This window comes from Drosophila virilis, chromosome 4, assembly GCF_030788295.1.
Source record: "Drosophila virilis strain 15010-1051.87 chromosome 4, Dvir_AGI_RSII-ME, whole genome shotgun sequence".
Lineage (NCBI taxonomy): Eukaryota > Metazoa > Arthropoda > Insecta > Diptera > Drosophilidae > Drosophila > Drosophila virilis.
Window position 1 is genome coordinate 2357011 of NC_091546.1, and position 15577 is coordinate 2372587.

General features: G+C 42.3%; 2 protein-coding genes across 5 annotated transcripts; one reads left to right on the forward strand and one right to left on the reverse strand.

Annotated features, from left to right (window-relative positions):
- Positions 1 to 128: 128 nt before the first annotated feature.
- Reph (Regulator of eph expression) lies at positions 129 to 8501 on the forward strand. Of its 4 annotated transcripts, none has more exons than XM_015169065.3 (4): positions 129 to 277; positions 3737 to 3824; positions 4369 to 4796; positions 5334 to 8501. In XM_015169065.3, the coding sequence occupies exons 2-4, from the start codon at positions 3815 to 3817 to the stop codon at positions 5979 to 5981; spliced, it is 1086 nt and encodes a 361-aa protein (XP_015024551.1). In that variant the 5' UTR covers positions 129 to 277; positions 3737 to 3814; the 3' UTR covers positions 5982 to 8501. The 4 variants fall into 4 exon arrangements, with proteins under 4 accessions (XP_015024551.1, XP_015024552.1, XP_015024553.1 ...); XM_015169066.3 differs by having other exon boundaries at positions 131 to 272; XM_015169067.3 differs by lacking the exon at positions 129 to 277 and adding an exon at positions 938 to 1161.
- A 244-nt stretch (positions 8502 to 8745) lies between these two features.
- On the reverse strand, positions 8746 to 13800 carry LOC6635713 (uncharacterized). Its single transcript, XM_002059226.4, has 4 exons — positions 13640 to 13800; positions 12732 to 13583; positions 11416 to 12430; positions 8746 to 10242 (listed from the first exon to the last, which is right to left on the reverse strand). The coding sequence occupies exons 1-4, from the start codon at positions 13679 to 13681 to the stop codon at positions 9752 to 9754; spliced, it is 2400 nt and encodes a 799-aa protein (XP_002059262.1). The 5' UTR covers positions 13682 to 13800; the 3' UTR covers positions 8746 to 9751.
- Between the last annotated feature and the right edge of the window lie 1777 nt (positions 13801 to 15577).

Genomic DNA, 15577 nt, shown 5'->3' on the forward strand with positions numbered 1-15577 from the left:
CACCAGCAGGGTCACTAATGACGTCATAAACTGCGCTCGCATTTCTTGTTTGCCTCTTTCATTGTCGCTCAGCTGGTTTGACAGCCCCCACTCTTGTGCTCTCACCCACTCACTCTCCCACAACTTACTCTTGCTTTTCGTTTTGGACAACATTCATATCAGACCACAAACTGAAGCCAATTGAAAAGCAAATCATCAACGCAGCCGATAGCAATAACACATTTACGATGAAGGGATGACGTGCAGCCAAAACTAACCAACTACAGCAGCAGGTGAGGTAAGTTGCTGGAAGGGGGGAGTGTGTCGCTTGTGCCGTTTTATAGTGTGGAATGTAATAGAAAGCCACGCTGTCTGTGCTGTGTGTGTGTGTGTGTGTGTGTGTGTGTGTGCGAGTGTCTGTGTATGGGGGTGCGCGTCGCGACTTGACATTGAAAAGTTAATTGCATTAGATGTCTAGAGAAATGTCTATTGGGTTGTCTTTTATGCAAGCCACGCACAAACACACAATAGAAAGAGAGTGGGAGAGAGACAGAGAGAGCGAGAGCGCAACGCCAGCATCCCAGGCCTGAACGTTGTGGATTTTGTAGTTGGCGTAAAAGCGCTTACAACAGCAACAATTTCGCACGCACACACACACAAACGTAAATACATACATATTGTATATACCTAGCCATGTATGCACGTTGGCACGTTCTCTCAATGCCTCGCACTCTCTCCCACTCTCCCACTCTCTCTCTCTCTCGCTCTCCCTGTCTATTGCTTGCGCTTGTTTTGTCAATTCTCCAAAAACGCGTCGCGTGCTCCAACAAACACCCACCACCCCAACCAGCGCCTGTCGCCGCTGCTGCTGCTGCCGCCGCTGCTACTGCTGGCGTTTCTGCTGCTGCCGTCGCTGTTGAATTGTAGTACAAAGCAGCAGCCCCATTCATCGTTCGACACTCGCTGCTGCCTGCTGCTGTTTTGTTGCCCAGAGTCCGGATCATAGTTTTTGGTTCGCGTTTCGCAAGCGTCTCGCAGGAGCATTCCACAAGCACACACACACACACACACACACACACACATACAGCCATAACCCACCCAACCTACTCCCGCGCATCCAGGAAAAACACAAGCAGCTCAGTTTTCACATTTTGCATAATTGTGTGAAAAAAAGCGACTCAAGTAAGTTGTTAAAATTTTGATACATTTGCCAAACGCTTTTCGCGTGCTGCACGCATAGCTGTCCGTGTGTGCATGCATGTGTCCGTGTGCGCGTGTGTGTGTGTGTGTGTGTGTGTGTGTGTGTGTGTGTGTGTGTGCATGAAAAAGTGTAAAAAAATCCTTGCGAAGTTGCAAGCCTAGTGCTAAATTTAGACCTGAAACCAACAAGGCTGCAACACGCAGTCGCTGCTGCAGCTGCTGCTGCTGCTGGTGCTGCCTGGCGGCCCCCCACAGCCAAAACACCCACACCACAATACCCAGCGTATGCATATATGCAAACGTCAGACTAACTTGCGCTCTCTCGCTCGCTCCCTGCGTGAGGTGCTGTGCATAAGTGCATGCGTGTGCGTTGCGTCTGTGTGTGTGTGTGTGTGTGCGCAGTATGAATGGAACAAAAGTACTTGGCGACGCAACAACATCAATGCGGAATCGATAGTCAGACGACGACAACGTGGTCCAAGCAGCGGGGGAGGTGAGCAAAGCTCTGCTCCGGATAAAACGATGGCTGCAAAGACGTTTACGTTTTACTGTCGTGCTCTCCTCCACTGCACTTGTCACTCTGTGTGCGTGTGTGTGTGTGTGTTGGTGTGCGTGCCTGTGCTCGTGGGGCACGTAGCCATCGTTCGTAGTATTTTCCGCGTAAATTGAAAGCAAATTGAATGTGATTGAAACGTACAACGTGTTCAACTAGCTGCAAGAGTCAATCAAACATGTCATCCATCTCTTTTTTCATGTCATGTTACCACATTTTTCTCGAAAATAATTTTTGTTTCGATTTCAATTTTCGCACGCTTTGGTATTTTTTTTTTTTTTTGTTTCTCGCTGTGCTTTTTGTTGTTATTATTGCATTGCTCCTAGTTGGCAGGCCATTTCTGCCGCCGCCGCTGCTGCTGCTGCTGCTGCTTCTTCTGCCCATAAATACTATGTACTACGAGCATGCTGCTAACTCGTTGCATTTGCACAAACGAAGCCCTGTCGAAGGCGCACGAAGCGGCACGAGTTGTGCGCGCATGTTTGCCCTCCCTTCCCGCCACCCGTGTCCACTTCGCCTGCCTTACTATTTACACACACAGCGATACCAGGCCAGCCAGTCAACCAGTGCAAAAAGCTCCCACACACACACACACACACGCACACATACTGACGTACAGAAATTGCAAGTGAGAGCGCAGCGACAGCAGCCGGAGCAGAGCTCCAGCGCCAGCGCAGAGATTTTTTGGCCATCATTTTTCAGTTTGAGCGCAGCGCTAGCCGGTGACGGGTGATGATAGTAATACGTAGTAGTAATAAGTCGGCGAGCCGAAAAGTCTGCCATAGAGAGAATTGCAGCAGCTAACAAAAAAAAAAATAAAAATAATATAAAATAATACAAAAGTGTAACGGCAAATGTTGTGCAAAGCAAATGAAAAAAACAGAAAAACAAAAAGAAAAGCGAATCAATGGGCCAAAGCTCAAACTAAAACGGCAGCCATTACTATTAGCGATAACTGTTGTTTTTCGACGCTGCCGCCGACTGCTGTCTGGCCGTGTGGTGGGGTCCTGTTAAAGAACTTTAGCTTCCGCAAATACGAGACCGAAAATCGATAATTTCGTGCTGTATAAGTTACGGCGAAAGGTGCGCGCTCGCTCGGCTCGGTTCGGTTCGGCTCGGTTCGGTTCGTTTCGGTACGATTCGGCTTTTGGCACGAATATATGTAAAGAGGCAACCTTCTTTTTGTTGTTCTTGCTATTGTTGCAGTGGGTGGGTGCAAAGCGGTGTGGATTACAAGAAAACGCCGCGCATGAAACGTGATTGAAATTATTGCACAAAAAGGAAACGGCGCTTACACGCGCCAAACAGGCGCGCGTAGGCGGCAACAGTGAACAAACGGGAAAGAGACATCTCTCACGCGAGAGAGCGTGTGTGTGTGTGTGTGTGTAAGCGAGTGAGTGAGCGCGCATACGAGCTCTCGCGTAAATCAGGAAGCAAAGTAAAGCGCAAAAATAACAAACAAAAATACCATACACTGATGGCGAATAAATAGAAACCGAAAACGAGTGTAAAACGTAACAGCACAAAAAGTACTAGCATGTAGTAATAGTAGTAGGAATAAGAGCGAGAGGACCCCACGGACACCCAAAACGAACTCACACACACACGCACACGCACACGTACAAAAGGCGGTTGAAAGAGGGGCGTCGCAGTCGCTGCCGCAGCTAACGTTGACGTTGTCGTCGTAGTAAGTTTTTCTGTGTTGTGGGTGCAGTGTCGCGTAAACACGAACTTGTGTGTGTGTGTGTTTGTGTGCGCGTGTGTGCGTGTGGAATGTGTAATAAATAAAACAAGGCACACAGCAAAAAATCATGATAAAGTTTGTCAGGCACAAAAATCGCGAGAATTCATTAAAGGCATCGAAAAATTTTCTGCGTAAAAAGGTGGGCACAAAACGCACAACAATCAAAAAATGAACTCAAATGAACCAATAAAAAAAAAAAATAGCAAAACCAAAACAAAATGAATCAAATCATTTTAACAATTCATTTCATATGCTTGCAGCGTGAATCGAATGACTCTGGCACCGAATCTGATGGTGAACTCCTCGATGTGGAAAACAAACGTCACTTAGACGTGGATATGGAAACTAGTAAGTAAATGTGTGTGTGTGTGAGAGAGAGAGAGTGTGTGTGTGTGTGTGGTGCGTATAAACAGATCGTAAATCCAAATAATTAACATTTATATAAACAATCAAATCAAGCATGGAGAATCAGATTAAAGTCTAAAAGTTATTGAACTTATCGATAACAAAACAGATATTGGATCACAGTGGAATGTTTAAGATAAAGCTAAACGCATTTATTTAAAATAAATTTTGATTATTCACACATTTTTATTAATAATATGCCATAGTTATTCGATATCAGTTCTTCCAGTCACACAATTTATCGATATCTATCGATAACTTAAATCTCAATGGGAGTGCGAAGTCGATAAATGTCGCGAATTGTCAAAACACTGCAATTTGTTTTTAGAATTGAAACTTTAATAAATCGATTTATGTATCGATATATCAATTGTTATCGATACATGAAATTATAATCTTGCCTAGCTGATTGCTCTAGATATGTAATGAAAATGTCATCGATTTATCGATCTTCATAAATTGTTATTGATGAATTTCCATTCAACAGGTTTGAGTTCCTGTACAGATGCAAACTCACCTACAACCGATACTGCATGCTCATCAGAGTCGTCTGCGATCGCTGCTGCTGCAATGATGTGTCACCATCAGACATCGTCGTCGTCGTCCTGCGCCCATCTCATGTACGATCAGCATAGCTCCGAGGAGGAGCTGGAGGTGATCAATGGGCCATCAGCGGTGGCCGCTGCCGAGGCAGCTGCAGCGGCGGCGGCGGCTCATACAACAACAACCACCAGCGGCGCAGCGGCATCCACGTCCAGTGCATCGCGTCTATCGAATCGGGGCTGTGCCTCATCCCTCGATACGGAGGCGCCATACGATGAGCGTGCAACCACATCATCCAATTCGAAGCGTTCCAGCTCCACGCTAATGGTCGAGAATCGCAAGCGTTCGCTGGCACACAGTTCCGATGATGAGGTAAGTCTTGAACTTTTCAACTAACGAGTAGCGAGTGAGAACTAACGATTGAGAAGGAATAACGAGTGGGCACCAACGGAGGGAGACCCCAGTGAGATTAGCGAGTGTAACGAGTAACGAGTGAGACCTAATGAGTAAGAATTAAGGAGTAACGTGTTAGACTGTGGAAGTAACGAGTGAGATCAAGGGACTAACGAATTAGAAAGAAAAAGTAGCGATAGAGAAGAAACAAGTTGGATCAAAGGAGTGACGAGTAAAGCCTAACCAATAGCGAGTGTAACGAATAACGAGTAAGATCAAACTATCAAATTTGAGAAGAAACGAGTAGCGAGTGTAACGAGTAGCGAGTGAGAATTTATGAGTTAGACTAGAGGAGTAACTGTTCAGACTAAAAAAGTAACGAGCGAAACCTAACGAGTGAGAAAGGAAGTAACCAGCGAGAACTAAAGAGTAGCGAGTGTAAATTAACGAGTAACAAGTAGTTGCTAACGAGTAACGAGTGAGAACTAACGAATCTTTCTCCTTTTTTTTTAACAGTTGCGCAACTCGCTGGAGCCAATATTGACGCCCGTGAACTTTCGCACATCGCCGCCATTGGAGGCATTTAAGCCAAATCGTAGCCATATGATGTTCCGCTCCACAACGCCACTGATATTATCGGAGGCCAGATGTGGCATCGAAAATATTAAATTATGTGATAATAGTGTAAATGAGGAGAACGGCGACGGCAGCAACAATGGCAACAGCAACAATAGCAACAACAACAGCAGCAGCAAATGCGCCAAACTTGGAGCTGGTGAGGATGTTGGCAACGAGAACGAGCCGAGCGTTATAAAGGCGTGCAGCAGCTCGCTGAAAATGAGCAACAGCTCGCATCACATTTACCAGCCGCAACCCAAATACAGTTTCCATTATAATAGTTCGCGCAGCAGTCCGGCCTCCACAACGGGCCTGGACATGGAGGTGCGTTCGGTTAGTCCGCCGGCGAAATTGTTTCATTGCGCCATTTCGCCGCATCGTCGTCCCAGCAATAATGTTGCCGGCAGCGGGCAGCAGCCATCAGCTGGCGGGGGGGATGCTGCCGTTAATGTTGCTACAGCTGCCGCTGCCGCCGCCACACAGAGACTGCAGCGACCGCATCGGCCGTGTTTAGATTTTGATAAGATGCAGCAGGTGAGTCTCTAATGTAGAGCGCGCTAACAGCAAAAGAAAACGAAGAAAAGGCAGAGCAAAAGGAAAAGGCAAATCAAAGACTTTTTATACAAACAACAACAGAAACAGAAACAGAAACAGAACAACAACTGCGAACTGTAAAAAGTACCTAAGCAGCCAGTGTTGATTAACAGCACAGCAATAACACTGGCCAACACAATTAGGCGCACACTACACGATCAAGCGGCCTGACGTCATGCAGGCAAACAATAAACAAAAACCAAACAAATAACAACAACAAACAACAACAACAACAACAAATAACAACAACAAACAACAACAAAATATATATATCATCAAATCAAATTATGTAAAGCTAAACGTAATTCAAGTTTTAAACAGAAAAAACGCTAACAAAATAACAACTAAACAATAGAAGCAGCTATTTTTTCACAATTTTAAACCAAAAATGCAAACAAAACAAAACAAAAAAAAAAAAACCGAGAAAAAAAGAAAACCAAGAGGAAAAAAAAAACAGAAGCAGCAGTTGGCAAAGCTTAGACATATATAAATCTGTATATACATACATACAAATATATGTATGTCTGTGTATATGTGTGTGGATAGGTGCATGTAACTGTAAATATTGTGTATTTGTGTGCGTTGAGGAAGGCATTTTGAAAATTGGCAAAAGCTACGCTGTTAGCAGGTATTTTAATTTTTTTAAAAACAAAAACAAACAACATATAAATAATATAATACAAAAAAAAAAAAAGAAAAAAACAAAATTAACAATTTGTGGTGTGATGTAGAACGAAGAAGACTCGAAAACTTTAAAGAGCAACAAGAGAAAAAAAAACAAAAAAAAAAAATTATATTTCTATAAAAATGTGTAAAATGCAAAGCAAAATGAAGATAACGAAAAAGCAGAGGACGCTGTTGGCAGCTGACAGCAAGTAGAAGAAGCAGAGGCAGTTGAGAGAGGCTTGCAGAGAAGAAGAAGAAGGAGAAGTCGTGAGAAAGTTTTTTGGGAAGAAATAGCGTAGCAAACACTGGGGACACACGCAAGACAGAGACGGCAATAGAAAAAAAAATACAACACATAAGAAAAAATACTAAAAAAAAAAAAAACACAACTTTTGTATGCAGCTAAAAAAAAAAAACAAACAGTTAAATGTACCAGATGCAAAAAAAAAACAAAGCTATTTTATAAACAAACTAAAAAAAAAATGGAGGAAGAAAAGGAAACACATATAAAAGAGAGAAGAAAAAAAAAACCAAAAAGCTGCCAACACAAAAAGCATTCATCTAGGCAAAACAGATTTCTGGATTTCGAATATGTTTGAATGCCATTGATTGATTGATTGATTGATTGTGAAAGCAACAATTGGCAATATGTGTATGTGTATTAGTAAAAGCAGCATTCAATTTTCTTTATCAACTTAAGCAGAAAACAAACAAAAACCAAAATGCGAAAATATAAAAAAAAAAAAAAATACCAAAACCCATAATAAGCCCATATTCAATTAAAAAAAAAAGAAGAAGCAAAACAACAACCGAAATAACAGTAATTTTGTGTGCAACCATAGCAAAAGCAGCGAACATACATTTTTAAGTACAGATATTTATATATATATATATTTCGATATATATATATATATATTAAAGGATATTCAAAGTAAAGCTAATTTTAAATCATATTCAAAGCGAGAAGCAAACAAAACATTTCTGTTCAAACCCAAAAAGTAGTCGCATACACACACAAACTTTCAAATAACCGTTTACCCACACACACACACACACAGAAACCTACCAGAAGCGCATAATCCACACCACCAAAAAAAAAAAAAAATATAAAAGAATAATAAAAAAATAAACTTAAACTTAACTCCATCAAGGATCAGGCAGAGATCCAACAATGCAAGGTACTAGGATTGCAGTTTTCAACATTTTTAATTACACGAACAGCAGGAAAAACCCAAGAAATTATATTATATATAGTATATATATATATTTAAATGGAGAATGGAAGATATCATGGACTGAGCGTATGTTAGAGAGCAAAAGTGAAGCAACCGCAACTAGGTTCTAGTTTTTAAGTTCAAAGTGAAGGCAAATTGTGAGAATGAAAAAAAAAAAAACGACAAAGCACACAAATCCAGGAGAGAAAGAAGCAGACAGTTATGGAGGTTATGTTGAATATTTTTGAGACACACGAGAAGAAGAAGAAAAAAAAACAAAGGCAGAAGAAATGGGAGAAGAGAGAAACAAGTTAAGTTGTAAACAAAATACAAAGATTTCATTAAGGCTCGGGCCAGCCCGGACTCTTGTGTTGTACATAGTTACATTAATATTTACGATATATATTTAATATATATATATATATATGATTACTCAGTAACAAGATGAATGGAAAACAAACAGAAACCAACCTTAAGAATTAAGTCGATGAACGGTACAAGTGCAAAAAGAGAAAGAATTATTAAAAAGAAAACAAAAAACGAGATGAAAAATAAAATAAAGAAATGCTCTGCAATAGTAAGCGAAAAGAAACACGAGGACTTTTCTTCATCGACGTGGCAAACGAGCAAACATCATGCAGTCTGAACGTGTGCGGCACACTTAACGGTAAGTACAAATATCCCGTTCTTCAATTTGTTAACGATTCATTTTTGTTGAGGTTATGTTCACACACATTACAACTTTATTTATGCTTATGCATTTAACTTATATTATTTTCTATAGCTTTTTTTTGTATACTTTACAATTTACTTACAATTGATAACCTTTTTTCTGTGGAACTTTTCGTTTTTCTCTTCCATTAAAATGGGTATAAGGGTATATTTTATTTGTGCAAAATGCAAATGTATGTAACAGGCAGAAGGAAGCATCTCCGACCCCATAAAGTATATATATTCTGGATCAGCATGTCCGTCTGTCTGTCCGTCCGTCCGTACGTATGAACGCAAAGATCTCAGAACCTATAAGAACTAGAGACTAGAGAAACCTTTAGATGTAGGTGCTCCTAGTTCCCGCGCAGATCGAGTTTGTTTCCGATAATCGATAACTTACTCCGTTTCCAAGCAATCGATAAAAATCGATATCGATATCCTGTTTTTCGGGCAATTTTGGTAAATAATAAGAGCTAGAGTGCCCAATCTTGACAGCTTCTACAATAAAATATATATATATGCATTTGATATTGGAAGAAGAGGGTTCAGAGTATCCCCTAGTCGGGAGCTCCCGACTAGAACCTCTTACTTGTTTTATATTTTAACAATTTACTTTCAATTGATAACCTTTTTGTTTTTTGGTGGGACTTTTCGATTTTCTCTTCGTTATAATTAAATGCTTTGCTTGTTTTGAGGTTATGTTCGCAAACTTTTCAATTTTATTTATGCTTATGCATTTCAATTATCTTGTTTTTCTATTTCTTTTCTTATATTTTAACAATTTGCTTTTAATTGATAACCTTTTCTTTTTGGTCACTTCCGATTTTATCTCTTCATTATAATTAAATGCTTTGCTTTTTTTGAGGTTATGTTCACAAAATTTTCCACTTGTATCTGCTTTTAATTTATCTTGTTTTTCTATTCCTTTTCACATGTTTTAACAATTTGTTTGGTCTGTTTTTTGCCTTCAATTGATAACCTTGTTTAGGATTATATATCCAATCGTAGCTCTACTTAAGTTAATTACAAGCTTCTTTTTTTCCTTTTCCTCTATTTACATTCTACACACACACACACACATCGTAGGCTGTGTGTTTGTTAATACTATTTTGTGGAAGCCTTTTTGTTCGGCTATAAGCCCAAAATTTCCTGCTCAGCATCGCCGCATAGGGCTTCAGACTTGTTGTTTATGATCGCCTCGACATCCTCATCCTCGATTTGTTTCAATTTGATTCGTTTCTTTGCCGCCGTCTCCGGCAACTGGGCCTGTCGCGCCGGATCGTGTATCCGTGTGTGACGCTTCAGATCGCCGGATACGCGAAACTTTTTGTCGCACACGCCGCACGCGTACGGCTTCTCGCCCGTGTGCACCTTGATGTGGGTCAGCAGATAGGAGCTCGCCCGGAACGTCTTTCCGCAGTACTGGCACGCGTAGTTCCGTTCGCTTGTGTGGATCCGTCGATGCACCACCAGCGAGTACTTCCGCGAGAAGCTCTTCCCACAATATTCGCACATGTGAGCCTTCACCTCGCTGTGCCTGGATATGATGTGGTACTTGAGATCGCCCCACTGCCGGAACTTGAAATCACATTTCTCGCACTTGTAGGGCTTGATGCCGGAATCTGAAAGGGAAAAACAATTTATATATCTATATATATAATAGCGAGGGATCTGTTCCAAACTTCGCTATCGCCTTAAATTTTCTGCATTTCTCTGCCTATCCCAATCTCTATCCATAGAGATGGTCCTCTTTATCATATAGTTCCCCCGAGGGCAATAGATCGCCAAACTTGGTTTTTATATGGAATACTTTTCTATCCTAACTAAAGTCTGGAATTACGAAATTTACATTGTTTTTTAAATATAGAAAAAATCTTATTAAAATCGGACTACCATATCATAGAATTGCCATGGATTGAAAACTTAGTTCTTGTCTCGAAAACTATTCCTTCTAAGATCTTCAACTTGCTGTTAACATAAAGTTTAAATCGGATCACTATATCACATAATTCCTATTGGGTCGAGAGTAGTTAGTTTTCGAGTTGAAAATTCTGATAACTTAAGCAAACTTTGCAATATTAAGCTTAACTATGCTTGCGACATATAGTCAAAATCCTAGCTCCATCGGATAACTATATTATATAGCTGCGATAGGAAGAATCGGATGAAAATTGAATTTTGATATGGAAACCCTTTTTTGTCAATCAAAGTATAAAGCTTAAACTGTACAATCTGGAGCTAATATATATGTATATAAATTCAACATCAACATCGGAAAACTATATAGAATAAACTATATATCGCATAACTATATAATATAGCTGCCATAGGAACAATCAGACAATTGAGCTCTTATAAAAAATAAATTTTACAATTAAAAGCTGAGGTATATATATATATACAATCATAATCGAAATCGGAGCACTATATACAGCATCTTTCGGATAATTATATAATATATATAGCTGCCATAGGAACAATCGAAAGGAAAATTAAATTTTTATATGAAAAACCTTTTTCGATTTAACAAAATATGTAGACTAAACTGTGCAATTAAGCGCTGAGATATATACATATATGATCATGATCAACATCTGAATCATCTATCGGATAACTATATAATATATATATATCGCTGTCAAATGAACACTCATTCAACTTTACAATCAAGAACTGAGATGCATATAAATCACAATCAACATCGGAATACTTTATAGAGCTGCAAAGTCCCTCTCAAGTTCGCAACAGACTCTGGGATACCCTGTACTTTTGGCGCATCTCCCGCCCCGACTCACGTGTGCGTTCGTGCGCCTTGAGCGCGCTCTGCGTGTAGAAGGATCGCTCGCAGCTGGCGCACTGAAAGGCGCGCTCCTTGGTATGTGTATATTGATGGTACTTTAGAGCATTGTACGAATTGAAGTCCCGCACGCACTTGTCGCAGTGGAACTTGCGTTTCGCATCGTGCGCATCGTCGCCGGCGGGCTTCTCGTCCGTCTCCATTTGATAGCTGTCGGCATTGTCGTCCGTCAGGTGCGCTGCAGGCGAGGAGTTCGAGCTGCCCGTTGCGGGCGCTGCGTTGGCCTCCACATCCTCCAGTTTAAAGGACTCCGAGCTGAGCATCAGCGGCGAACGCTGCAGCTGCTCCATGGAGGAGCCGGCGCTGGGCGTGGGCGTGGCAGCTGCCGCGGCAGCAGCTGCTGCTGAAGCTGCCTCCGCCTCCGCGGCCGCTTGCGCTGCCTCCGCCGCAGCTGCTGCCTCAATGTAGCTCTTCTTGTGGCCCATCTCCAGCTTGGGCTGCACCGTTGGCTGCTGAAAGCTCAGCGTCATTTGCTCCGCCTCAATGGCATTCGTCGTGGTAGTTGCAGCTGGCTGCGTGGGCGTCGGCGGCGGCGGCGGTTCGCCGGGTAGCAGCAGTCCGGAGAAGGCAATGTCGGAGAAATTGTTATTGAACCAGGGCGCGCGCATGCCGCTGGCCGTCAGCTCCAGATCGACTAGCTCGTCACAAGTGTCCTCAATGGACACCTTGTCGACGACATTGCGTATGCCCTCCAGCATATCCTCAGTGTCGCTGAACTCAACATCATCGACAACGGGCACAGGATTCGCTGCCGTCGCATTTGCAGCGCCAACGGGCGTCAGCTTATCCTCGGCCTTGTGGAGGGACATGGCATCCGCATGGATAACCATATTGACGCCCACAGCGTCGACAACATCGTCACCAACATCCACGTGGCTGATATTGTGAAAGTTCTCGAAATTTAGCTGCACATCGTGAAAAACCTGATCCAGTTTGGCCTGCTCCTGCTGCAGCTGGAAAAGAAGATGCGGTTGAGGATTAGCAGCTCGTTAAAGGCGAGGATAGAGCGCAAAGATACAAAGCGGAACGTGTTGCGAATGCTGAGATTCCAGCTGGACAGAATGCACCTTGGAGCTTCTTCCCGCAGGACAGTTTTAAGCTTCTCCAGGCAGCGCTTTTTCTAAGGAACTGGAACTGAACAGTCCGGCAAACATGCCACTGGGACGTTCATTTAGCAGCATCCTACTCCTGCCCCTTGTTGTCGATCTTTGCTTCATCATCTTCTACTTCTTTTCCATCTTCGTGCTCGCTTACCTTATCCTGCGTGGTTAGTCCGCACATGTCCAGCGGCTCCTTCTGTTGTTGTTGTTGTTGTTGCACCTGCTGCTGCACCTGTTGTTGCACTTGCTGCTGCTGCTGCTGTGGCACGTCCAGGCGCTGCTGCAGCGTGCTGCCCGGATCGTAGTGCTCCTTGAGATGGGCATAGAATTCGATTTGTGTGTGCACCGCATAGCCGCATATTTCGCAGCTGTAGTTGGCCACCGTTTGTGGCACCACATGATGGTGCTTGTGCTGCTCCAGTTCCGCATCCAGCAGCGTGCCCTTCAGCTTGCGCGAGATGCGCTTCTTGTGGGGCAGCACCTTGCGTGCATTCGTTGCGATCGCATTATGCCCGTAGAGCAGCTCGTCGTCTGTCGGCACGTCGATGGGCACCGGCACCGGCTCAATGGCCAGTGCCGGGTAGGCGGACTGTGCCACCTGCACCTGGGGTGCCACCTCGTTGCCGACACCGGCTGCTGCTGCTGCTGCTGCAGCCGCGGCAGCTGCTCGGCTGAGGAAGCTGCTGTTCAACGTGAGAAATTCCACGTCCGACTCCTTGACGGGCGAGGCGGGCACTGCGTCCGCACGCGCCCCATTGGCCTGCTGTACCTGCTGCTCCTCCGCCTCCTCGACATGTTTGTTGACAAACTGGAAAATCGTATTGTGAAAATTGAGCTCCGGCGGCGTCAGCGTATGCTTTTCCACATAGCCAGCAGCGGCGCTGGCGTCGCTGTGTTGGGCCGTGGTGCTCAGATTGGTGGGTGCCTCCGTCTTGGGAAATACGCCCGTATGGTCAATCAGATCCATCATGAAATTGTTGTGCATCAGCTCCGTTGCCAGCAGCGTCTGTGCGTAGAAATACGCTTACAAACATTGGGTATATACGTTAGGCGAATGCTTACGTGGTCGATGAACTGTTGTGTGTCCACTTCTTTGCGCTCCATTTTGTACGTTTCACACACAAATTCATTAAAATAATAAAAAAAATAACAACTTTGAACTGCGACCAACCAAAAATCGAAATTGCAGAAATGCGAACAGCTGTTCGCGACTTTGCGTTAGAGTTGAGCGCGTGTTGTTAATCGATTAATCGATATGCAGGCGGGCGCTTAACAGACGATAGTATCGCAAAGAGTCGTGAGTGTAGTATTTTTTAATCGATATTTAAGTGTGTCCAAATTAAGTGTGTTTTTATGTGTGCCAGTTAGCTGCTGTTGAATTGGCAGCACTTTTTTGGGCGCGCAATTTGAATGCTTCGCACTTAAGAGGAAAAGGGGAAATACATTTGCGGAAAGGAAAATAGACTTGGAATAAATAAAGTTGAATTGGCAAAAAATAAACAGAACAGCACTAAAATAATTTCTATTACTATTAGACTCTTAATTGAATTTTTACAAGTTCTCTTGTGAATTCTAAACTGAAATAAATTTGCGATCACGAGACATTTAAAAAAGTATACTTAAAAATTCATATTAACTGAAATTTCTTTAAAATATAATTGCTTCATAAACAAGTGCTGGGATTCTTTCGATCCTTCATATTAACACTAAGTTCTATAAAATTTTATTGCCTCTCTTCTGTTCTACTGCCAAAATTCGGACACCTTTTCGAGTACTTGAATGCTTTAATAGTCACGACTCAATCGGCAGCCGCATCAACTTAATGCACATCAAAGCGCATTATGCCGACCTATATACAAACTTCGGTTGAAGAATTGTTGCCCGGAATTGCATGTCAAACAGTTTTCATTTTTTTTTTCTATTTTTTCGAGCGTTGGCAATGATGGATTTGGATCTGTTATTGTTATGATTCGAATGAATTCGATGCGTAATTGCTTGGCACAATACCTAAACAAGCCGGAACGCCTGGTTTATTTATTTTTATACAAACGAACGAGATCAAAAGATTTACAACACAAGCCACAGCATCTACAATATTATATTGTCTAATAATTGTTTATGAAACATTAAAAGACTTGCACCAAATATTAAACAGCTCTCTAGACAAAAAGGGGGGGCAAAAAAGGTGCATAAAATTTTACGAGAATCTTCTCGCCGCACAGTGAAACCATATGTTGAACAACCACCGACCCTCTGTCTGTCTGGTCGGGGCGCTAAGCCCTCTGATCCATTTACCATAAATATGTTGATATATCACAGCGCAGGATTAGTCCCCATATGGATGCATAAGCTGCGCATTTTTTGGGGCATCTTACAGCTTATAAATTGCCAGCTCCCGCTGACACTTGAGCGTGTAAAATATATGAAGTGTTAATTTGTAAATGATTTGGAATGTTTATTGTTATGTTTTGGGCCTTCAATTGAGTGGACTGCCCTGGAGGGGGGGCTCGAGTGTGGTTCCATATGCTTCCGATACCCTGTAATTTATTGCACTTCCTTCTCTTTTACAATCTCTGAAAGAAGGAACCTACCGCAAATAGATAATCGTATATCAATTCTCATTGCAAACACAAAGAAACCTTTTTTTTTTTTAGACAATTTGTATCTCTTGCAGGTTTACTTGCTGTTCGCAAAGGAAACTCTATAACAAATATTGACTTTGCATATTTGTTGAAAATATTTGCCAGCATATTATTTATTTATATATGAAGCAAAAACAAACTCAAAGCCGAGCAAACACACCTTTTGCCTGGGACCAGAGGAAAAAAAAATGTCCGATAAATAAACAAACCTCACAACGAACTCGAAAAAGATTTCAATTGTTGTTGTTGTTGTTGTTGTTGTTTTCTGGTTTGCTTCAGGTAACGCTTTGTCTGAGCTGTGGGCGTTCACTAATTTTTTGGGCAACTATTTGCATTTCTCTAATGAAAAGATAATATT

Bases quoted from the DNA above. Each gene is read 5' to 3' on its own strand.
- LOC6635713 (XM_002059226.4), bottom strand. From the start codon at position 13,681: ATGGAGCGCAAAGAAGTGGACACACAACAGTTCATCGACCAC. The intron at 13,584-13,639 runs GTAAGCATTCGC...TTCTACGCACAG, and splicing joins CACAACAGTTCATCGACCAC to ACGCTGCTGGCAACGGAGCT. The intron at 12,431-12,731 runs GTAAGCGAGCAC...CTTCTTTTCCAG, and splicing joins GACTAACCACGCAGGATAAG to CTGCAGCAGGAGCAGGCCAA.
- Reph (XM_002059225.4), top strand. From the start codon at position 3,544: ATGATAAAGTTTGTCAGGCACAAAAATCGCGAGAATTCATTAAAGGCA. The intron at 3,616-3,736 runs GTGGGCACAAAA...ATATGCTTGCAG, and splicing joins AAAATTTTCTGCGTAAAAAG to CGTGAATCGAATGACTCTGG. The intron at 3,825-4,368 runs GTAAGTAAATGT...TCCATTCAACAG, and splicing joins AGACGTGGATATGGAAACTA to GTTTGAGTTCCTGTACAGAT.